General features: G+C 41.3%; 1 protein-coding gene across 2 annotated transcripts; it reads right to left on the bottom strand.

Annotated features, from left to right (window-relative positions):
* Window positions 1-3,034: 3,034 nt before the first annotated feature.
* LOC110495386 (uncharacterized) lies at window positions 3,035-8,003 on the bottom strand. 2 transcript variants are annotated; one of them, XM_090194937.1, is made up of 3 exons: window positions 7,927-8,003; window positions 7,295-7,681; window positions 3,035-4,454 (listed from the first exon to the last, which is right to left on the bottom strand). In XM_090194937.1, exons 2-3 carry the CDS (start codon window positions 7,368-7,370, stop codon window positions 3,679-3,681), a joined length of 852 nt encoding a protein of 283 aa, XP_090051063.1. In that variant the 5' UTR covers window positions 7,371-7,681; window positions 7,927-8,003; the 3' UTR covers window positions 3,035-3,678. The 2 variants fall into 2 exon arrangements, with proteins under 2 accessions (XP_090051063.1, XP_036804469.2); XM_036948574.2 differs by lacking the exon at window positions 7,927-8,003 and having other exon boundaries at window positions 7,295-7,859.
* Between the last annotated feature and the right edge of the window lie 17,359 nt (window positions 8,004-25,362).

The raw sequence follows: 25,362 nt of genomic DNA, 5'->3' as shown, positions 1-25,362 counted from the left end.
TGCTGAGCAGTTGCCATACCAGGCGGTGATGCAACCACACAGGATGCTCTCGATGGTGCAGCTGTAGAACATTTTGAGGATCTGGGGAACCATGCCAAATCTTTTCAGTCTCCTGAGGGGGAAAAGGTGTTGTCGTGTCCTCTTCACGACTGTCTTGGTGTGTTTGGACAATGATAGTTTGTTGGTGATGTGGACACCAAGGAGCTTGAAACTCTTGACCCGCTCCACTACAGCCCCGTCGATGTTAATGCAGGCCTGTTTGGCCCACCTTTTCCTGTAATCCACAATAGCTCCTTTGTCTTGCTCACATTGAGGGAGAGGTTGTTGTCCATCATTGTCAGTGATCAGGCCTACCACTGTTGTCATCAGAAAACTTAATGATGGTGTTAGAGTCGTATTTGGCAACTCAGTTGTGCGTGCACAGGGAGTACAGGAGGGGACTAAGTACACACCCCTGAGAGGCCCCAGTGTTGAGGATCAGCGTGGCAGACGTATTGTTGCCTTCTCTTACCACCTGGGGGCGGACTGTCAGGAAGTCCAAGATACAGTTGCAGAGGGAGGTGTTTAGCCCCAGGGTCCTTAGCTTAGTGATGCTATGGGCACTATGTTGTTGAACGCTGAGCTGTAGTCAATGAACAGCATTCTTACATAGGTGTTCCTTTTGTCCTGGTGGGAAAGGGCTGTGTGGAGTGCGATTGAGATTGCATCATCTGTGGATCTGCTGGGGCGGTATGCAAATTGGAGTGGGTCTAGGGTATCCAGGAGGATGCTGTTGATGTGATGACCAGCCTTTCAAAGCACTTCATGGCTGCCGACGTGAGTGCTACGGGGCGGTAATCATTTAGGCAGGTTACAGACAAAAATACTCCTCAGCACCCGCCACCCTCAGACAATCCCACAGGTGAAGAAGCCGAATGTGGAGTACCTGGGCTGGTGTGGTTACACGTGGTCTGCAGTTGTGAGGCCGGCTGGACGTACTGCCGAATGCTGTAAAACAACGTTGGAGGCGGCTTATGGTAGAGAAATGAACATTAAATTCTGTCAACAACTCTGGTCGGCATTCCTGCAGTCAGTGTGCCATTTTCACGCTGTGGTTTGTGACAAAACGGCAGATTTTAAAGTGGCCTTTTATTGTCCTCAGCACAAGGTGCACCTGTGTAATGATCACACTGTTAAATAATCAGCTTCTTGAAATGCCACACCTGTCAGGTGGATGGATTATCTTGGCAAAGGAGAAATGCTCACTAACAGGGATATAAACACATTTCTGCACACAATTTGAGAGAAATAAGCTTTTTGTGCTTTTTAGCTTTTCGCTATTACAAGGTGGACACTTATCCGACCAAGCTATTTCAACTTAAATGTTTTTTTATTGATTTTCAAAAAATAAATAATAATAATTTTTAAAAATTCACTAGGAAGTTGTGGGGTAGGAAGATCAATGGAGAAAAAATAAATATTTGAATGCATTTTAATTCCAAATCAAAACAAATACATTTTAATTTGTCACATGCGCCGAATACAACAGACCTTACAGTGAAATGCTTACTCACGAGCCCCTAACCGACAGTGCAGTTTCAAAAAATACAAGTAATTAAAGAGTAACAAGTAATTAAAGAGAATTCCAAGCAATAAGGCAACAAAAGGTGAATAATTTGAAAGGCGTTGCAGACTCTCCATAGGTAATATAAGACAATGGACTCTGTGTTTTCTGTTGGACTCACGGGGGCTACATTCATTCTATATGTTATTATCTCCATTGTTTATATTTTTTTTGGTGGCTCACTCTGATATTTGTGTGTTACAGAGTGTGATTTTAAGGGAATACTGTGTTCACATCTAACAGAGTGTGACTTTAAGTCAATACTATGTTCACGTCTAACAGAGTGTGACTTTAAGGGAATACTGTGTTCACATCTAACAGAGTGTGACTTTAAGGGAATACTGTGTTCACATCTAACAGAGTGTGACTTTAAGGGAATACTGTGTTCACATCTAACAGAATGTGACTTTAAGTCAATACTATGTTCACGTCTAACAGAGTGTGACTTTAAGGGAATACTGTGTTCACATCTAACAGAGTGTGACTTTAAGGGAATACTGTGTTCAGAGATGTTGGCTTTAAAGGGGCAATCTGCCGTTGCTACATCCATTGTTGGACTGATACATTAATGATATGTACCCATTGATTCTTCAAGAATATAACTGACTTGTAAAGGTGGCATCCTATGAACTGATACATTAATATATATCTATTGATTCTTGACAAATATAACTGACTTGTAAAGGTGGCATCCTATGGACTTATACATTAATATGTATCTATTGATTAGAAGCAATGTTCCAACATCTAGTGGAAAGCCTTCCCTGAAGAGTGGAGGCAGTTATAGCAGCAATGTTCCAACATCTAGTGGAAAGCCTTCCCTGAAGAGTGGAGGCTGTTATAGCAGCAATGTTCCAACATCTAGTGGAAAGCCTTCCCTGAAGAGTGGAGGCAGTTATAGCAGCAATGTTCCAACATCTAGTGGAAAGCCTTCCCAGAAGAGTGGAGGCAGTTATAGCAGCAATGTTCCAACATCTAGTGGAAAGCCTTCCCTGAAGAGTGGAGGCTGTTATAGCAGCAATGTTCCAACATCTAGTGGAAAGCCTTCCCTGAAGAGTGGAGGCTGTTATAGCAGCAATGTTCCAACATCTAGTGGAAAGCCTTCCCTGAAGAGAGGAGGCTGTTATAGCAGCAATGTTCCATCATCTAGTGGAAAGCCTTCCCTGAAGAGTGGAGGCTGTTATAGCAGCAATGTTCAAACATCTAGTGGAAAGCCTTCCCAGAAGAGTGGATGGAGGCTGTTATAGCAGCAAAGCGGGTGCAACGCCATCTGCCCCTTTAAAGCCACACTCTGTTAGATACAAATGTCAGAGTGAGCCACCATAGCAAATATCAACAACGGAGAAAATACCACATAGCACACGATTATGTGTAGTGCTGGAGGAATGACGCACACAGATACAAACACACACAGAAAGAAAACACAGCCAGAGTTTGAAAATTAGAATTTAATCACAGAGCATCTACATTCAAACAGACAAACTCTACTTTTAAACTGACATACGCAGCCAGAGGTTAAAAAAGTTTAAATCAGGTCTACATTCAAACTCTACTTTCCAACTGACAGACTGTCACGCCCTGGTCTTAGTATCTTGTGTTTTCTTTATTATTCTGGTCAGGCCAGGGTGTGACATGGGTTAATTATGTGGTGTGTTTTGTCTTGGGGTTTTTGTAGGTATTGGGAGTGTGGTATAGTGGGGTTTTCTAGAAAAGTCTATGGCTGTCTGGAGTGGTTCTCAATCAGAGGCAGGTGTTAATCGTTGTCTCTGATTGGGAACCATATTTAGGCAGCCATATTCTTTGAGTGTTTCGTGGGTGATTGTTCCGGTCTCTGTGTTAGTTTGCACCAGAATAGAAGGTTTAGGTTTTGTATTGTTCATATATTTATATTTTATTAAACATGTATTGAAATAACCACGCTGCATTTTGGTTCGCCTCTCCTTCGACGGAAGAAAACCGTAACACAGACACCATATTCAGTTCATGAGTTTAAATAAAAAAAACATACAAATGTAATTTGGAATGCAGTTTATACGGTTTGATTTCATGTAGCATAAACACAAAAGCACAATTTCTCAGTCAAAAATATGAGACAAGTGTGGGAGCAGTATGTGTGTTCTCTCATGAACTTTCAGTCCATTTGATGTGTTATATTCCTTTCCACACTGGGCGCAGTGGTAAGGCTTCTCCCCTGTGTGTGTTACCTCGTGGTCTTTCAGGTGCCCTAACTGGGTAAATATCTTCCCACACTGGGAGCATTCATAACGTTTCTCTCCGCTGTGGATTTTTTCATGCTTTTTCAGTTGCTGAAACAAGGTAAATTTAATTCCACAGTGGGAGCAGTGAAAAGTCTTCTCCCGCGTATGTCTTTTCTCGTGCCTTTTCAGGTACTGTAAATTCCTAAAACTCTTGTCACAATGTGAACAGCGGAAAATCTTTTCTACGGAATGTGTTTGCTCATGGTTTTTCAGGGACCCTGATGTGGAAAAACTCTTTCCACACTGGGAGCAGGGGTAAGGCTTCTCTCCTGTGTGTGTCCTCTCATGTGATTTCAGGTCCCATAACCGGGGGAAACTCTTTTCACACTGGGAGCATTGGTGGGGCTTCTCTCCTGTATGTTTTCTTACGTGATCTTTCAGGGTCCCTAAAGAGGTAAATCTATTTCCACATTGAGTGCAGTGGTAAGGCTTCTCTCCTGTGTGTATTCTTTCGTGTGATTTCAGGCTTCCTAACCTAGAAAAACTCTTTCCACATAGGGAGCAGTGGTGTCGTCTTGCTGGTTTAGACGTCTCTGGGTCTGGTTCCCCTGAAGGACTCTTCCCGCTGTCAGGATGAAAGTCTAGTCTCTCTCCTGCCAAAGACAGACAGTATTTAGTAAACAGGGAGACCTGGGCCCATATTCACAGAGCGTCTCATTGTAGGAATGCTGATCTTTCCATACAATCTAATTCATTATTATATAAAAGTCAATGCGCTTTTCAGCACGCTTTGTGGATATGAGCCCCGAATAAAACCTCCACATCTTCACAACATATCTAACTGTCTTCTCTGAGGTTTAATCCAGACTAGATCGCTCAATAACCTGAGGTCATTAAAAAAATAAAAATAAATATCCAGAATAATCAAATGAGCAATATGATTCTGAATGGTCTTAATTCTGTCCCCTGAAAAGGCAAGACTTCAACCAAATGTCATGAAATCAGACATGAGATGGTTGTAATTAAAGGATATATGATGCAGTACCATAGAGATTTCAATCAGATCAGTCTGTCTTAGCTTATAGCTAAAATACGAAGGATCTAACAATACCATTGAGATTTAAAAAAACAAATAACGCAGAATTTCAAACCTGTTTGTAAGATTTCAAATATCGATCAAAATCAAACCTTTTTGTCTTTTGATCAATGACCAAGATATGTCTGTCTCATGGTAGAGTGGGGTATGATTGGCAGAAAGAGTAAACTTGGATCTGATTCTAGACATGCCACTCTCATCATCCTATGACCTTCATTGAAGAGGTATGCTAAGACGTGGTCTTCCTGTCCGGGTTGGCACCCCCCCTTGGGTTGTGCCGTGACAGATCTTTGTGGGCTATACTCGGCCTTACCTCAGGATGGTAAGTTGGTGGTTGAAGATATCCCTCTAGTGGTGTGGGGGCTGTCCTTTGGCAAAGTGGGTGGGATTATATCCTGCCTGTTTGGCCCTGTCTGGGGGTATCGTTGGATGGGGCCACAGTGTCTCCTGACCCCTCCTGTTTCAGCTTCCAGTATTTATGCTGCAGTAGTTTATGTGTCAGGGGCTAGGGTCAGTCTGTTATATCTGGAATATTTCTCCTGTCTTATCCGGTGTCCTGTGTGAATTTAAGTATGCTCTCTCTAATTCTCTCTCTCTCTCTTGGAGGACCTGAGCCCTAGGACCATGCCTCGGGACTACCTGGCCTGATGACTCCTTGCTGTCCCCAGTCCACCTGGTCATGCTGCTGCTCCAGTTTCAACTGTTCTGCCTGCGGCTATGGAACCCTGACCTGTTCACCGGACGTGCTACATGTCCCAGACCTGCTGTTTTCAACTCTCATGAGACAGCAGGAGGGGTAGAGATCCTCTGAATGATCGGCTATGAAAAGCCAACTGACATTTACTCCTGAGGTGCTGACCTGTTGAAACCTCGAAAACCACTGTGATTATTATTATTTGACATTGCTGGTCATCTATGAACATTTGAACATCTTGGCCATGTTCTGTTATCTCCACCCAGCACAGCCAGAAGAGGACTGGCCACCCCTCATAGCCTGGTTCCTCTCTAGGTTTCTTCCTAGGTTCTGGCCTTTCTAGGGAGTTTTTGCCTAGCCACCGTGCTTCTACATCTGCATTGCTTGCTGTTTGTGGTTTTAGGCTGGGTTTCTGTACAGCACTTTGTGACATCAGCTGATGTAAGAAGGGCTTTATAAATAAATTTGATTGAAGTAGCAGACACCGCAAGCTCCCAGCTACTATCTAAACAACACAACATTATCCCCACCTCTGGTTAGACACTATTGGCTTTAAAAGCCAAGCCTTATACAATATCTGCCAATTAATTTCCAGCAATATCGCCCCTCTCTGTCTCTGTGGTACGCGTGTTTGTCTATCACTCTGCCTGAAGCAAGTTGATGTCATAACCGTTTTGTGGGTTGATGGAAATACTTTCCCCAACATTTTCTCAGTTAAACGTTAACTGCAAATATGCAAATAGTACCTGGCAGAAGTATATCATGAGGAAGTGTATAATTTGTATCCATTATTTGCATAACTTTGTCATGAAATGAGTAGCAGCAGTACAGAACCATCTGTAGAACGGCTCATTAGATGGAACATTCCTCACTCGCTCGACAGGCAATTAAAGGGGCAGATGAACAATTAAAGGGGATGTCAGTTTTCTTCCAGACCTATTTTTTTTTTATTCTAACGTGATTTAACCATTGACAAATTCTCAGAACATCCAGTTTCGTTGTTTCTCTATAAAACAATTGTAATTTTGAATGAAAAAACAAACAAATTTAAAACCAGAAAAGTAAAACAGAGAAAAAATAATTTGGGAAAGTAAAAAACAAAATCACAGATTTTATAGGGCCCATTAGAGTTGTTAATTAACAAATATTTTACCCGGTATATTGACAGAAAACATAGTGCACTACAATCTCTTGTACACTAAGGACCTGGGGGAAGAGTTGGCAACATAGTGTACAAGAGAAAGTAGGGTACTAAAAACACAGGAAGAGCTGCAGCTTCCCCAGTGATTTTACCAACACGCTGCTCCAAGACAGGAGAGGGGAAGTTTCCTCAGTGGTTTTACCAACACGCTGCTCCAAGACAGGAGAGGGGAAGTTTCCTCAGTGGTTTTACCCACACACTGCTCCAAGACAGGAGAGGGGAAGTTTCCTCAGTGGTTTTACCCACACACTGCTCCTGGTCAGGAGAAGGGCAGCTTCCCCAGTGGTTTTACCCACACACTGCTCCTGGTCATGAGAAGGGCAGCTTCCCCAGTGGTTTTACCCACACACTGCTCCTTGTCAGGAGAAGGGCAGCTTCCCCAGTGGTTTTACCCACACACTGCTCCTGGTCAGGAGAAGGGCAGCTTCCCCAGTGGTTTTACCCACGTGAGAAGAAGAATGTGCCTAATTGGAAGCTAGAAAAACATTAAGACTGTACTCACTGGTGTTCATCAGAACTCCAGTCTCGTCTTCTTCCTCCTCCTCCAATGTGACAGTAATCTCCCCCTCTTCCTTCATTTCAAAAAGTTGCTCCTCTTCTTTCAATGTGACAGTCACCTCCTCCTCCTCTTTCACTACAAACACGGCACCCTCCTCTTTCTGTTCATTCCCCTCCTCTTTCACTCTGAAAGCTTCTTCCTCTTCTTTCACTGTAACATCCTCTTCTTCTTTCAATGTTGATGCGTCCTCTTCCTTCACTGTAACGTCCTGTTCTTCTTCTTTCACTGTGATAGCTTCCTCCAATTCCTCTTCTTTTACAGTAAATTCTTCTCCTTTCACGTAAATGTTCAGCCCTGGAGCTTCTTTCTCCGTCCAGCAGACCTCATTTTCTTTAGCAGAGGAAGAGTACTTTAGTGAGCTCATGTTCGGGGACGTGAGCTAGCTAGCTAGCTATTTAGCATTAGCGACTAGCCTAGTGCTGGGCTAACTTAACAAGCCAGATAGCTGATAACGTAAATATGAACTTAAACGGAGTAACTAGTACATACATATACAGTGTGTTTAAAACACTGTGATTAATATACACTAAATTAGTCCAAAGAGCTTCAATTTATCATGTTTGCTAGCGAGTTACCGAGATGGTTGTTGAAGAAACCTCCCGTCCCGTCCACTAGATTTTACGTCACTCGAGAAACATCACCTGAAAAAGAAATCACATCGCCATCTGCTGACTGGAGTTGGAAACGCAGTTTAACAAACAAAAATAATTCTGCAAACAACGTCAAAACAAATAATTGTAAAAACAACCAGACGTGTTTTCTCTTTAGCTCTTACAGATAATAATTTTCTCTAGGTGCGCGTAGAAGCTGAATGTATGGTGGCTAGTGGTGCGCGGGTCAGCTGATTGTTCACCCGCAATTGATAATCGCTCATCCGCAACCGCCCGACTACATGTGAAAAAAGTGAACATCTGAGGCACGTACACAACCCTAACCCGCTAATATTAGGAAATACGCCGTAGACTACAGTCAGATTATTTTTTTAATTGACAGGGGGTACATTATTTTTGTTTGTTTGCCTGATTGATATTGTAATGAAACAGGCAGGGAGCAGGTCTCGAACCTTCGACCTTCTAGCCCGAAGTCCGGCGCGCTATCGAAGCTTGCTCGAACGGCGGTGTCAATTTCCGCGATTATAAACCCAGGGTCGTTACAATATGTTCCGGCTTACAATTCTCAACATTTTGGTAAGCTATTTATTAGGCTCGTCAACTTGTCTATAATTAGATACATCAAATCAAATACAATCACATACAGATATTTAGCAGATGCTATTGAAGGGTGTAGCGAAATGCTTGTGTTCCCTAGCTCCAACAGTATAGTTGTATCTAACAATTCACACATCTAAAAGTAAAATAATAGAAATAAGAAATATATAAATATTAGGAAAAGCGATGTCAGAGTGGCATCGACTAAATACAGTAGAATAGAATACAGTATATACATATGAGATGAGTAATGCATTGACTAAATACAGTAGAATAGAATACAGTATATACATATGAGATGAGTATTTTTTTATTTCACCTTTATTTAACCAGGTAGGCTAGTTGAGAACAAGTTCTCCTTTACAACTGAGACCTGGAGTAAAGCAGCATGCAAACATTATTGGAAGTGGCTTGTGTTCCATTATTAGAAGTGGCTCGTGTTCCAGTGGCTCGTGTTCCATTATTAGAAGTGGCTTGTGTTCCATTATTAGAAGTGGCTCGTGTTCCATTATTAGAAGTGACTCGTGTTCCATTATTAGAAGTGACTCGTGTTCCATTATTAGAAGTGACTCGTGTTCCATTATTAGAAGTGGCTTGTGTTCCATTATTAGAAGTGGCTTGTGTTCCATTATTAGAAGTGACTCGTGTTCCATTATTAGAAGTGGCTCGTGTTCCATTATTAGAAGTGACTCGTGTTCCATTATTAGAAGTGACTCGTGTTCCATTATTAGAAGTGGCTCGTGTTCCGTTATTAGAAGTGACTCGTGTTCTGTTATTAGAAGTGGCTCGTGTTCCGTTATTAGAAGTGGCTCGTGTTCCATTATTAGAAGTGGCTCATGTTCCATTATTAGAAGTGGCTTGTGTTCCATTATTAGAAGTGGCTCGTGTTCCATTATTAGAAGTGACTCGTGTTCCATTATTAGAAGTGGCTTGTGTTCCATTATTAGAAGTGACTCGTGTTCCATTATTAGAAGTGACTCGTGTTCCATTATTAGAAGTGGCTCGTGTTCCATTATTAGAAGTGGCTCGTGTTCCATTATTAGAAGTGACTCGTGTTCCGTTATTAGAAGTGGCTCGTGTTCCGTTATTAGAAGTGGCTCGTGTTCCATTATTAGAAGTGGCTCGTGTTCCGTTATTAGAAGTGGCTCGTGTTCCGTTATTAGAAGTGGCTCGTGTTCCGTTATTAGAAGTGGCTCGTGTTCCGTTATTAGAAGTGGCTCGTGTTTCATTATTAGAAGTGGCTCGTATTAGAAGTGGCTCGTGTTCCATTAATAGAAGTGGCTCGTGTTCCGTTATTAGAAGTGGCTCGTGTTCCGTTATTAGAAGTGGCTCGTGTTCCGTTATTAGAAGTGGCTCGTGTTCCATTATTAGAAGTGGCTCGTATTAGAAGTGGCTCGTGTTCCGTTATTAGAAGTGGCTCGTGTTCTGTTATTAGAAGTGGCTCGTGTTCCATTATTAGAAGTGGCTCGTATTAGAAGTGGCTCGTGTTCCATTATTAGAAGTGACTCGTGTTCCATTATTAGAAGTGACTCGTGTTCCATTATTAGAAGTGGCCAGTGATTCCATGTCTATGTATACAGGGAAACAGTCTCTAAGGGTTTGAGTTGCCAGGTGGTAGCTGGCTAGTGATGGCTGTTTAACAGTCTGATGACCTTGAGATAGAAGCTGTTTAACAGTCTGATGACCTTGAGATAGAAGCTGTTTAACAGTCTGATGACCTTGAGATAGAAGCTGTTTAACAGTCTGATGACCTTGAGATAGAAGCTGTTTTTCAGTCTCTCGGTCCAGCTTTGATGCACCTGTGCTGACCTCACCTTCTGGATGATAGTGGGGTGAACAGGCCGTGGCTTGGGTGATTGATGTCCTTGGTGATATTTTTGTCCTTCCTGTGACATCGGGTGCTGTAGGTGTCCTGGAGGGCAGGTAGTGTGCCCCCCGGTGATGTGTTTGGCAGACTGTACCACCCTCTGGAGAGCCCTGCAGTTGCGGGCAGTGCCGTTGCCGTACCAGGTGGTGATGAAGCCCGACAGGATGCTCTCAATAGTGTATCTATAATAGTTTGTGAGGGTCTTAGTGGCCAAGACACATTATTTCAGCCTCCTGAGGTTGAAGAGGGGCTTTTGCGCCTTCTTCACCACACTGTCTGTCAGGGTGGACCATTTCAGAGTGTCAGTGATGTGTACGCCGAGGAACTTGAAGCTTTCTACCTTCTCCACTACTGTCCCATCGATGTAGATAGCGGCGTGCTCCCTCTGCTGTTTGCTGAAGTCCACGATCAGCTCCTTCGTTTTGTTGACGTTGAGGGAGAGGTTAATTTCCTTGCACCATTCTCACTTCCTCCCTGTAGGTTGTCTCGTCATTGTTGGTAATCAGGCCTACTGTTGTTGTGTCGTCTGCAAACGTGATGATACAGTTAGAGGTGTGCATGGCCACACATTCATGGGTGAACAGGGAGTACAGGAGAGGGCTGAGCATGCACCCTTGTGGGTCCCCTGTGTTGAGCATCAGCAAAGTGGAGTTATTTTCCCCTCAATCTACACACAATATCCCATATTGACAAAGCAAAAACAGGTTTATATACATTTTTGCAAATGTGCAAATAAAACCCCCCTGACATATCACATTTACATAAGTATTCAGACCTTTTACTCAATACTTTGTTTGAGGCACCTTTGGGAGCGATTACAGCCTAGAGTTTTATTGGGTTTGACGCTACAAGCTTGACACACTTGTATTTGTGGAGTTTCTCCCATTCTTCTCTACAGACCCTCTCAAGCTCTGTCAGGTTGGATGGGGAGCATCCCTGCACAGCTATTTTCAGGTCGCTCCAGAGATGTTCGATCGGGTTCAAGTCTGGGCTCTGGCTGGGCCACTCAAGGACATTCGGAGACTTGTCCCGAAGCCAATCCTGTGTTGTCTTGGCTGTGTACTTAGGGTTGTTGTCCTAAGCAGTCTGAGGTTTTCATCAAGATGCTTTCTGTACTTTTCTCCGTCCATCTTTCCCTCGATCCTGACTAGTTTCCCTGTCGCTGAAAAACCTCCCCACCGCATGATGCTGCCACCACCATGCTTCACCGTAGGGATGGTTCCAGGTCTCCTCCAGACATGATGCTGCCACCACCATGCTTCACCGTAGGGATGGTTCCAGGTCTCCTCCAGACATGATGCTGCCACCACCATGCTTCACCGTAGGGATGGTTCCAGGTCTCCTCCAGATGTGACGCTTGGCATTCAGGACAAAGAGTTCAATCTTGGTTTCATCAAATGTTATTGGTCACATACACATGGTTAGCAGATGTTATGTGTAGCAAAATGCTTGTGCTTCTAGTTCCGACAGTGCAGCAATATCTAAAAAGTAATCTAACAATTCCACAACTACCACCTTATACACACAAATCTAGGTAAAGGGATGGAGTAAGAATATAGCCATATAAATATATGGATGAGCAATGAGCGAGCGACATAGGCAAGATGCAATAGATGGTATAATATACAGTTGAAGCCGACTTCAAGTTTACATACTTATGTTGGAGTCATTAAAACTCGTTTTTCAACCACTCCACAAATTTCTTGTTCACAAACTATAGTTTTGGCAAGTTAGTTAGGACATCTACTTTGTGAATGACACAAGTCACTTTTCCAGCAATTGTTTACGGACAGGTTATTTCACTTATTATTCACTGTATCACAATTCCAGTGGATCAGAAGTTTACATACACTAGGTTGACTGTGCCTTTAAACAGCTTAGACAATTCCAGAAAATGATGTCATGTTTTTAGAAGCTTCTGATAGGCTAATTGACATAATTTGAGTCAATTGGAGGTGAACCTGTGGATGTATTTCAAGAACTAACTTCAAACTCAGTGCCTCTTTGCTTGACATCATGGGAGAAAAATCTAAAGAAATCAGCCAAGGCCTCAGAATGTTTTTTGTAGACCTCTAGAAGTCTGGTTCATTTCTAAACACCTGAAGGTACCACGTTCATCTGCATAAACAATGGTACACAAGTATAAACACCATGGGACCACACAGCCGTCATACCACTCAGGAAGGAGACGCGTTCCGTCTCCTAGAGATGAACGTACTTTGGTGTGAAAAGTGCAAATCAATCCCAGAACAACAGCAAAGGACCTTATGAAGATGCTGGAGGAAACAGGTACAAAAGTATCTAAATCCACAGTAAAACGAGTCCTATATCGACATAATCTGAAAGGCCGCTCAGCAAGGAAGAAGCCACTGCTCCAAAACAGCCATAAAAAAAGCCAGACTACGGTTTGCAACTGCACATGGGGACAAAGATCGTACTTTTTGGAAAAATGTCCTCTGGTCTGTTGAAACAAAAACAGAACTGTTTGGCCATAATGACCAACTTTATGTTTGGAGGAAAAAGGGGGACGCTTGCAAGCCGAAGAACACCATCCCAACCATGAAGCAAGGGGGTGGCAGCATCATGTTGTGGGGTTGCTTTGCTGTAGGAGAGACTGGTGCACTTCACAAAATAGATGGCATCATGAGGCTGGAAAATTATGTAGATATATTGAAGCAACATCTCAAGACATCAAAGCTTGGTCACAAATGGGTCTTCCAAATGGACAATGACCCCAGCATACCTCCAAAGTTGTGGCAAAATGGCTTAAGGTCAACAAAGTCAAAGTTTTGGAGTGACCATCACAAAGCCCTGACCTCAGTCCTACAGAACATTTGTGGGCAGAACTGAAAATACATGTGCGAGCAAGGAGGCCTACAAGCCTGACTCAGTTACACCAGCTCTGTCAGGAGGAATGGGCCAAAATTCACCCAACTTAATGTGGGAAGCTAGTGGAAGGCTACCTGAAATGTTTGACCCAAGTTACATAATTTAAAGGCAATGCCACAAAATACTAATTGAATGTATGTAAACTTCTGACCCACTGGGAATGTGATGAAAGAAATAAAAGCTGAAATAAATAATTATCTCGATTATTATTCTGACATTTCACATTCTAACAATAAAGTGATGATCCTAACTGACCTAAAACAGGGAATTTTCACTAGGATTAAATGTCAGGAATTGTGAAAAACTGAGTTTAAATGTATTTGGCTTAGGTATATGTAAACTTCTAACTTCAACTGTCCATATGGGATGAGTAATGCAAGATATGTAAACATTAAAGTGACTTGTGATCCAATTGTTAAACCTGACAATGATTTAGTCTGCAGCCTCTTATTTTTTTATTTTATTTCACCTTTATTTAACCGGGTAGGCTAGTTGAGAACACCTTTATTTAACCAGGTAGGCTAGTTGAGAACAAGTTCTCATTTACAACTGCGACCTGGCCAAGATAAAGCAAAGCAGTGCCGCAAAAACAACAACACAGAGTTACACATGGGATAAACACACGTACAGTTAATAACACAATAGAAACATTTATATACAGTGTGTGCAAATGAGGAAAGATAAGGTGGTGGTGAAATAATTACAAATAATCTCTGTTAGTGATGGCTGTTTAACGGTCTCATGGCCTTGAGATGGCCTTTAATGACCTTGAGATGGTCTCCTGGCCTTTAATGCACCTTGTACTGACCTTGTCTTCTGGATGGTAGTGATTCAGAGAATCTTGTTTCTCATGGTCATAGTCCTTTTGGCAAATTCCAAGCGGGCTGTCATGTGCCTTTTACTGAGGAGTGGCTTCTGTCTGGCCACTCTACCATAAAGGCCTGACTGGTGGAGTGTTGCAGAGATGGTTGTCCTTCTGGAAGGTTCTCCCATCTCCACAGAAGAACTCTGGAGCTCTGTCAGAGTGACCATCGGATTATCAGTCACCTCTCAGACCAAGGCCCTTCTCCCCCGATTGCTCAGTTTGGCCGGGCGGCCAGCTCTAGGATGAGTCTTTGTTCCAAACTTATTCCATTTAAGAATGATGGAGGCCACTGTGTTCTTGGGGACCTTCAATGCTTTAGACATTTTTTGGTACCTTTCCCCAGATCTGTGCCTCGACACAATCCTGTCTCGGAGCTTTACAGACAATTCCTTTGACCTCATGGCTTGGTTTTTACTCTGACATGCACTGTCAGCTGTGGGACCTTATATAGATAGGTGTGTCCCTTTCCAAATCATGTCCAATCAATTGAATTTGCCACAGGTGGACTCCAATCAAGTTGTAGAAACATCTCAAGGATGATCAATGGAAACAGGATGCACCTGAGCTCAATTTCGAGTCTCATAGCAAAGGGTCTGAAAACTTAAGTAAATAAGGTATTTCTGTTTTTATTTTTAATACAGTTGCAAACCAGTATAAAAACTTGTTTTTGCTTTGTCATTATGGGGTATTGTGATGTCATTATGGGGAATTGTGTGTGTAGATTGATGAGGAAAACATTTATTTAATCCATTTTAGAATAAGGCTGTAATGTAACAAAATGTGGAAAATGTCAAGGGGTTGGAATACTTTCCGAACACACCATATAAACAAAAGTTGTAGTGTATTTGGCCAGAACTGTATATATTTAATTTCAAGTTTGAAAATGGATGTAGCAATCACAGATTGCCCCTTTAAAGCCACACTCTGATGTGAACATAATAATCCCTTAAAGTCACACTCTGTAAAGCACAAATGTCAGAGTGAGCCACCAACACAAATATAAACAATGGAGAAAATGCTATATAGCACACGATTATGTGTAGTGCTGGAATGACGCAGATACAAAAACACACAGAAAACACAGAGTTTGAAAATTATAATGTAATCAGTATCTACATTCAAACTCACATACTCCATCTTCAGTTCAGGTGTTTAAATAAAAAACAAAATGTATTTTGGAAAGTGCTTTATACAATTTGATATCAAGTGCCATTAACAAAGGCAATATTTCTCAGTCAAGTGTGGGAGCAGTATGTGTGTTCTCTCATGAACTTTAAGTCCATTTGATGTTTTATATTATTTTCCACACTGGGAGCAGTGGTGTGGCCTCTCCCATGTGTGTGTTACCTCATGGTCTTTCAGGTGCCTTAACTGGGTAAATATGTTTCCACACTGGGAGCATTAATAACGTTTATCTCCGCTGTGGATTCTCTCATGCTTTTTCAATTGCTGAAACCAGGTACATTTCATTCCACAGTAGGAGCAGTGAAAAGGCTTATCTTGTGTATGTCTTTTCTCATGCCTTTTCAGGTACTGTAAATTCCTAAAACTCTTGTCACAATGTGAACAGCGGAAAATCTTTTCTACGGAATGTGTTTGCTCATGGTTTTTCAGGGACCCTGATGTGGAAAAACTCTTTCCACACTGGTAGCAGTGTATTTGTATTTGTGTCATGTGATTTCAGGTCTGATCACTGGGTAAACTATTTTCAAACTGGGAGCAGTGGTAGGGTTTCTCTCCTGTATGTTTTCGTACGTGATCTTTCAGGGTCCCGGAAGTAGTAAATCTCTTTTCACATTGAGATCAATGTTAAAGCTTTTCTCCCGTGTGTATTTTCTCATGCTTTTTCCATTGCCCTGACCAGCGAAAACCCTTTCCACACTGGGAGCATTGGTAGGGCTTCTCTCCTGTGTGTATTCTTTTATGAGTTTGCAGATGCCCTAACTGAGAAAATCTCGTTCCACACAGGGAGCATTGATAGGGCTTCTCTCCTGTGTGTGTCCTCTCATGTGATTTCATATCCCTGGATGCAGAAAATCTTTTTCCACACTGAGAGCACTGGTAGGGCTTCTCTCCTGTGTGTATTCTTTCATGTGATTTCAGGCTTCCTAACCTAGAAAAACTCTTTCCACACTGGGAGCAGTGGTGTCTTCTTGCTGGTTTGGACATCTCTGGGTCTTGTTCCCCTGAAGGACTCTTCCCGCTGTCAGTGTGAGAGTCTAGTCTCTCTCCTGCCAAAGACAGACAGTATTTAGTAAACAGAGAGACCTGGGCCCATATTCACAAGAGCGTCTCATAGTAGGAATGCTGATCTTTCCATACAATCTCATTCATTGTTATATTAAAGTGAATAGTGACGATGGTTCAGCACGCTTTGTGGATACGAACCCTGAATAAAACCTCCACATTATCAAACTGTCTTCTCTGAGGTTTAATCCAGAATAATCAAATGAGCAATATGATTCTGCATGGTCTTAATTAATTCTGTCCCCTGAAAAGGCAAGATTTCAACCAAATGTCATGAAATCAGACATGAGATGGTTGTAATTAAAGGATGCTTCGTAAGAAGCATTTCAAGGTCCTGGAGTGGCCTAGCCAGTCTCCTGATCTCAACCCCATAGAAAATCTTTGGAAGGAGTTGAAAGTCTGCGTTGCCCAGCAACAGCCCCAAAACATCACTGCTCTAGAGGAGATCTGCATGGAGGAATGGGCCAAAATACCAACAAGTGTGTGAAAACCTTGTGAAGACTTACAGAAAACATTTGACCTCTGTCATTGCCAACAAAGGGTATATAACAAAGTATTGACATAAACTTTTGTTATTGACCAAATACTTATTTTCCACCATATTTTGCAAATAAATTCATTAAAAATCCTACAATGTGAATTTCTGGATTTTTTTTCTCATTTTGTCTGTCATAGTTGAAGTGTACCTATGATGAAAATTACAGGCCTCTCATCTTTTTAAGTAGGAGAACTTGCACAATTGGTGGCTGACTAAATACTTTTTTGCCCCACTGTATATGATGCGGTATCATAGAGATTTCAATCAGATCAGTCGGTCTTACCTTATATATTTTTATTTTTATTTTACCTTTATTTAACCAGGTAGGCAAGTTGAGAACAAGTTCTCATTTACAATTGCGACCTAACAACACCATCGAGATTTTGAAAACAAATTACGCAAAGCTTCAATCCTGTTTGTAAAATATAAAATAATGAAATTAGCAGCAGTACAGAAACATCACTAGACCAGCACATTCCTCACTCGCTAGACGGGAAGTTAAAGGGCCAGATTCACAATTAAAGGGCCAGATTCACAATTAAAGGGCCAGATTCACAATTAAAGGGGAATTACACTCAAAAATAAATGCCCCCCCCCCCCCCCCACACCCCCCCAAAAAAAGTATTCTAATGTGATGGAACTATTGACAGACTCATTGCGGTCACGACAATGCCGAAAAATATTCCAAATTAGATCCATAATATCGACAGAAACATGGCAAACGTTTTTTTATAATCAATCCTCAAGGTGTTTTTCAAATATCTATTCGATAACATATCAACCGGGACAGATGGCTTCTTAGTAGGAGCGAGAGAAACAATAGCCGCATTTGACTATTACGCACATATCACTCTGAGAGCCACCAGCTGACCACTGATGCAATGTTGTCGCTCACGCTCATTTTTCAAAATAAAAGCCTGAAACTATGTCTTGTGACACTAGACACATTAGGGAAGCCATAGAAAAAGGAATCTGGTTGATATCCCTTTCAATGGTCAATAGGGATGCATAGGAACGCAGAGGTTTCTAAATAAGAGTCACTTCCTGATTGGATTTTCTCAGGCTTTCACCTGCAATATCAGTTCTGTTATACTCACAGATAATATTTTTTACAGTTTTGGAAACTTTACAGTGTTTTCTATCCTAAGCTGTCAATTATATGCATATTCTATTATCTGGTCCTGAAAAAATTGCCTGTTTACTTTGGGAACGTTATTATTCCAAAAATGAAAATAGTGCCCCCTAGTTTCAAGAGGTTATTAACAATTGTAATTTAGAGAGTAAAAAAATAAACTAACCCTAAAATAAAACAGAAAACATTATTTAGGAAAATAGAAAACAGAAAACATTGTTATATAATTATTATTTTACCAGGTATATTGACAGAAAGCAGTGTACAGTATAAAGGACCAGGGGAAGAGTTGACGATCATAGTTCACTACTTGCTCTTGTACACTAAGGACTTGGCGAAGAGTTGACAACATAGTGTACTACTTTCTCTTGTACACTAAGGACTTGGGGAAGAGTTGACAACATAGTGTACTACTTTCTCTTGTACACTAAGGACTTGGGGAAGAGTTGACAACATAGTGTACTACTTTCTCTTGTACGCTAAGGACTTGGGGAAGAGTTGACAACATAGTGTACTACTTTCTCTTGTACACTAAGGACTTGGGGAAGAGTTGACAACATAGTGTACTACTTTCTCTTGTACACTAAGGACTTGGGGAAGAGTTGACAACATAGTGTACTACTTTCTCTTGTACACTAAGGACTTGGGGAAGAGTTGATAACATAGTGTACTACTTTCTCTTGTACACTAAGGACTTGGGGAAGAGTTGACAACATAGTGTACTACTTTCTCTTGTACGCTAAGGACTTGGGGAAGAGTTGATAACATAGTGTACTACTTTCTCTTGTACGCTAAGGACTTGGGGAAGAGTTGACAACATAGTGTACTACTTTCTCTTGTACACTAAGGACTTGGGGAAGAGTTGACAACAGAGTACAAGAGAAAGTAGTACACTATGTCATCAACTCTTCCCCAGGTCCTTAGTGTACAAGATACATTTATATTTCGTCCCTCTGTGTTTCATCATTTTCTTTCACTTCGCAAGAGACTGAATGTATCTCACAGGAGAACGCATCCGAGGGAAACAGCGCCCCTCTGTCTCTGTATGTGTAGGCCATCTATCTGATGCTGTCTGGTCAAAAAAAAGAGTACGACATTGTTGCCGCTCCGTAGCATAAAATGCAAGTGAAGCCAGCGAGCATTTGGTCACCCTTGATTAAAAGAAAAGTATACAAATAATAGAAAATCAGCATTGATCTGAACTGAGTTCAACTGCTCCTGGCGCACCAAAAACAAGTGTCAAGTGGAGCCAGTTTGGATTTGGCATCACACCTATCAAATCGCATCAAGAGCATATGTCATTAACAGACAACATTACATTTTTGCATCTCGTTGTGTTCTTGTCCTCCAGTCAGTGGCTGGCAAGCTAGCAAAAAAAATGGTCCCTTTCCTAAATTAGCTATGGATGGAGATAGGGATTTGTCCTTGTGGTTTTACTTAAATTCTCCGTACTGGCCAGTGATTATAACGTTTATTCTGATCCAACTATTCATTCAAACATTGTGCCCCCTGGCACAAGGTTTGTAGCTAGATGTAGAAGGCTAATGTTAACTAGCTAATGTTGCCCATGAATGAAGTTAGGCTAGCGAGAAAACATTTTAGACAGGTAACCTAGGACAACCAAAAATACAAATGTGTATTGTATTACAGAGTGCTAGATGATTTAGTCTACATGAAAAGAGGAGGAGGATGGCATTTGTGTTTCTCTACAAGTAGGGTGAGTCAACATGTTTTTCCTACTTGAACGAACGCCAACCATGATGTCTTTGCCGTGTCTGAATCCTGGCTTAGGAAGGCCGCCAAGAATTCTGAGATTTCCATCCCCAACTATAACATTTTCCATCAAGATAGAATTGCCAAAGGGGGAGGAGTTGCAATCTACTGCAGAGATAGACCTGGAAAGTTCTGTCATACTTTCCAGGTCTATGCCCAAACAGTTTGAGCTTCTAATTTTAAAAATGAATCTCTCCAGAGATAAGCCACAAACAGACAGAGCTGAAACCTCCCTGCTTGACATGTATGAGGAAATCCTAGTTGAGAATTAAACGACTGAACAAATTAACAACGAAACAGCACAGCAAGTAAGTGAAATAATTCGTTTTTGATTTTTTTTTACTGGTAAAGGGGACATACGTAAATGCCAACAAAATAACTGTTTGTGTCAGTGTGTTTCACCTATTTAACTACAACGCTTAAAAGGCAGATACAATTTTAAATATCACTTATCGGTATCAGGTTTTTTGGCAAGGAAAATATTGGATATCGGTATCGACCAAAAATGTTTTACCCACGCACCACTCCTAGACAGGAGAAGGGCAGTTTCCCCAGTGGTTTTACCCACGCACCACTCCTAGACAGGAGAAGGGCAGTTTCCCCAGTAGTTTTACCCACGCACCACTCCTAGACAGGAGAAGGGCAGTTTCCTCAGTGGTTTTACCCACGCACCACTCCTAGACAGGAGAAGGGCAGTTTCCCCAGTGGTTTTACCCATGCACCACTCCTAGACAGGAGAAGGGCAGCTTCCCCAGTGGTTTTACCCACATGAGAAGAAGAATGTGCCTAATTGAAAGCTAGAAACAAAAAAAATAAGTAGCTCGTTACATGTGTAATTTCACGCTAGAAAAGGTTGGAGACCCCTGATCTAACGTGAAAACACATTTACGGTGGTAACTGTAGAACATCAGTAGAATGTGCATTTAAAACCACACATTGGTTCAACAACAGACAGTACTCACTGGTGTTCATCAGATCTCCGGTCTCCTCCTCCTCCAATGTGACAGTAATCTCCCCCTCCTCCTTCATTTCAAAAAGTTCTTCCTCTTCGTTCAATGTGACAGTCACCTCCTCCTCTTTCTGTTCATCCCCCTCCTCTTTCACTCTGAAAGCTTCTTCCTCTTCTTTCACTGTAACATCCTCTTCTTCTTTCAATGTTGATGCGTCCTCTTCCTTCACTGTAACATCCTCTTCTTCTTTCAATGTTGATGCGTCCTCTTCCTTCACTGTAACGTCCTGTTCTTCTTCTTTCACTGTGATAGCTTCCTCCAATTCCTCTTCTTTTATGGTAAATTCTTCTCCTTTCACGTAAATGTTCAGCCCTGGAGTTTCTTTCTCCGTCCAGCAGACCTCATTTTCTTTAGCAGAGGAAGAGTAGTTTAGTGAGCTCATGTTCGGGGACGTTAGCTAGCTAGCTAGCTATTTAGCATTAGCGACTAGCCTAGTGCTGGGCTAACTTAATACCAAACCAGATAGCTGATAACGTAAATATGAAATTAAATTGATTAACTAGTAAATAAATATACAGTGTGTTTAAAACACTAAGGTTCATATAAAAATGGAAGAGCTTCAATGTTTCGGTTGTATGTTTGCTAGCAAGTTACAGAGGTTGTTGAAGAAGAATCCCGTCCACTAGATTATACGTCACGCAAGAAACATTACCTTAAAGACTCACATCGCCATCTGTTGACTGGAGTGGGTAACGCAGATTGCCCAAGAAGACTAAATAAACCCTTGCTCACCAGAATGTCATCCATCGACAATGCTTCAATCTAATTGACGTCGGTAAAATTCTCTGTAATCTCTGCTTCTTTCGCAGATCAAAGACGTTTAGAGACTTGAGAGGATATACAATAAAAAAAGAAAGATTTTCTGTGCAACATTTCCAAATGTCATCAGTTTGGTCGGTTTTAAGGAAACAGAAAGCTGTGAAAACGACCAAACATGTTTCTGATAAGATTACAGTTCGGCTGGGATGCATATTGTATGTGGTTGAAATACATTGTTGTCTAGGTCACTGATTAGTAAGGAACTCCCCTCACCTGGTTGTCTAGGTCACTGATTAGTAAGGAATTCCCCTCACCTGGTTGTCTAGGGCTTAATTGAAAAGAAACATCTGAAATTCTGGAGCCCTATTTTGACAGTAAAATATAACAAAAAATAACCTAATTGTCAAGCCAAAATTCATGACAATCACTGAGTGAGCTTTCATATCAATATTTTCTGAATCATGCATTCCTGCGTTGACTTGTTAGATGTAAAACGTATTTATTAAATACCATCTCGGTATTTAATAGCTGTTAAGCAGGGGGTCACCAGGGGGTCACCAGAGTTTCATGCATTTAAAAAAATGCCTTCTCTAAAATAATTTAATGCATTTTCTATGTCATTTTACACAACTGGAGACATTAGAATTATATATTTTTTAATACCACACAAAATAAAGAAGTTCCCACTGAAGAAAGAGTTTTATCCAGTTAGCACACACACAGGAGAAATGCCTTTCCAATGTACTGCTCCTACATGGTGTAACAATAACCAGCTGGGTCTATACTGCTCCTACATGATGTACCAATAACCATCTGGGTCTATACTGCTCCTACATGGTGTAACAATAACCATCTGGGTCTATACTGCTCCTACATGATGTAACAACCATCTGGGTCTATACTGCTCCTACATGGTGTAATAACCATCTGGGTCTATACTGCTCCTCCATGATGTAATAATAACCATCTGGGTCTATACTGCTCCTACGTGATGTAACAACCATCTGGGTCTATACTGCTCCTACATGATGTAACAATAACCATCTGGGTCTATACTGCTCCTACATGATGTAACAATAACCATCTGGGTCTATACTGCTCCTACATGGTGTACCAATAACCATCTGGGTCTATACTGCTCCTACATGATGTAACAATAACCATCTGGGTCTATACTGCTCCTACATGGTGTAATAACCATCTGGGTCTATACTGCTCCTACATGATGTATCAATAACCAGCTGGGTCTATACTGCTCCTACATGATGTAATAATAACCAGCTGGGTTTATACTGCTCCTACATGGTGTAATAACCATCTGGGTCTATACTGCTCCTACATGATGTAACAATAACCATCTGGGTCTATACTGCTCCTACATGATGTATCAATAACCATCTGGGTCTATACTGCTCCTACATGATGTAATAATAACCATCTGGGTCTATACTGCTCCTACATGATGTAATAACCATCTGGGTCTATACTGCTCCTACATGATGTAATAACCATCTGGGTCTATACTGCTCCTACATGATGTAACAATAACCATCTGGGTCTATACTGCTCCTACATGATGTATCAATAACCATCTGGGTCTATACTGCTCCTACATGATGTAACAATAACCAGCTGGGTCTATCCAAAAACATTAAATAGATATAGATGTATAATGAATGTCCACTAATGACTAACACAGTTAAACAAATACTCATTTAGACTTTTATTCAGATATAAATGTTGCAAAGTCATTACATTTTCAGCTTGATGTCTCCTACACAAATTAACTCAATGAAATGGAACTCAATTCGAGAGTTTTCAAGGTTAAACATCAAGAAACGCATTTTATTCATCTGGAAAATATCCAAATCTTACAATAAACATCTAAGTGTTTATACATGAAGACAATCAATCAAAACTCATAATTAAAAACATGTCTTGAGAAGAAAAAAACAACAAATGAAGGTATATTTTTGAGTAATCTTTCATACATACAAACCAAAAAAACACAAATTCTTAGTAAAAAAATATCAAATATACAGTTGAAGTCAGAAGTTTACATACACCTCAGCCAAATACATTCAACTCAGTTTTTCCACAATTCCTGACATTTAATCCTGGTAAAAATCCCCTGTCTGAGGTCAGTTAGGATCACCACTTTATTGTTAGAATGTGAAATGTCATAATAATAGTAGAGAGAATGATTTATTTCAGCTTTTATTTCATTCATATTTCATTCATCACATTCCAAGTGGGTCAGAAGATTACATACACTCAATTAGTATTTGGTAGCATTGCCTTCAAATTGGATAACTTGGGTCAAACGTTTCGGGTAGCCTTCCACAAGCTTCCCACAACAAGTTTGGCGAATTTTGGCCCATTCCTCCTGACAGAGCTGGTGTAACTGAGTCAGGTTTGTACAGGCCTCATTGCTCACACATGCTTGTTCAGTTCAGCCCACACATTTTCTGTAGAATTGAGGTCAGGGCTTTGTGATAGCCACTCCAATACCTTGACTTTGCTGTCCTTAAGCCATTTTGTCACAACTTTGGAAGTATGCTTGGGGTCATTGTCCATTCGGAAGACCCATTTGCGACCAAGCTTTAACTTCCTGACTGATGTCTTGAGATGTTGCTTCAATATATCCACATAATTTTCTTACCTCATGATGCCATCTATTTTGTGAAGTGCATCAGTCCCTCCTGCAGCAAAGCACCCCCACAACATGATGCTGCCACCCCCGTGCTTCACGGTTGGGATGGTGTTCTTCGGCTTGCAAGCATCTCCCTTTTTCCTCCAAACATAACGTTGGTCATTATGGCCAAACAGTTCTATTTTTGTTTCATCAGACCAGAGGACGTTTCTCCAAAAATTACGATCTTTGTCCCCATGTGCAGTTGCAAACCGTAGTCTGGCTTTTTTTATGGCGGTTTTGGAGCAGTGGCTTCTTCCTTGCTGAGCGGCCTTTCAGGTTATGTCGATATAGGACTTGTTTTACTGTGGATGTGGATACTTTTGTACCTGTTTCCTCCAGTATCTTCACATGGTCCTTTGATGTTGTTCTGTGATTGATTTGCACTTTTTACACCAAAGTACGTTCATCTCTAGGAGACGGAACGCGTCTCCTTCCTGAGCGGTATGATGGCTGCGTGGTTCCATGGTGTTTATACTTGCGTAATATTGTTTGTGCAGATGAATGTGGTACCTTCAGGCGTTAGGAAATTGCTCCCAAGGATGAACCAGACTTGTGGAGGTCTACAATGTTTTTTTCTGAGGTCTTGGCTGATTTATTTAGATTTTCCCATGATGTCAAGCAAAGAGGCACTGAGTTTGAAGGTAGGCCTTGAAATACATCCACAGGTATACCTCCAATTGACTCAAATGATGTCAACTAGCCTATCAGAAGCTTCTAAAGCCATGACAACATTTTCTGGAATTTTCCAAGCTGTTTAAAGGCACAGTCAACTTAGTGTAAACTTCTGACCCACTGGAATTGTGATACAGTGAATTATAAGTTAAATAATCTGTCTATAAACAATTGTTGAAAAAATGACTTGTGTCATGCACAAAGTAGATGTCCTAACTGACTTGCCAAAACTATAGTTTGTTAACAAGATATTTGTGGAGTGGTTGAAAAACGAGTTTTAATGATTCCAACCTAAGTGTATGTAAACTTCTGACTTCAACTGTATACAGTATCAGTCAAAGATGTTGACACACCTA

Source organism: Oncorhynchus mykiss, chromosome 13 (genome assembly GCF_057628025.1).
Source record: "Oncorhynchus mykiss isolate SJ-2025 chromosome 13, ASM5762802v1, whole genome shotgun sequence".
In the NCBI taxonomy this organism is placed as follows: Eukaryota; Metazoa; Chordata; class Actinopteri; order Salmoniformes; family Salmonidae; genus Oncorhynchus; species Oncorhynchus mykiss.
The sequence above is the reverse complement of the archived record's forward strand: the minus strand, read 5'-3'. Positions and strand labels throughout refer to the sequence as shown.

Bases quoted from the DNA above. Each gene is read 5' to 3' on its own strand.
- LOC110495386 (XM_036948574.2), bottom strand. From the start codon at position 7,715: ATGAGCTCACTAAAGTACTCTTCCTCTGCTAAAGAAAATGAGGTCTGC. The intron at 4,455-7,294 runs GTGAGTACAGTC...TGTCTTTGGCAG, and splicing joins TGGAGTTCTGATGAACACCA to GAGAGAGACTAGACTTTCAT.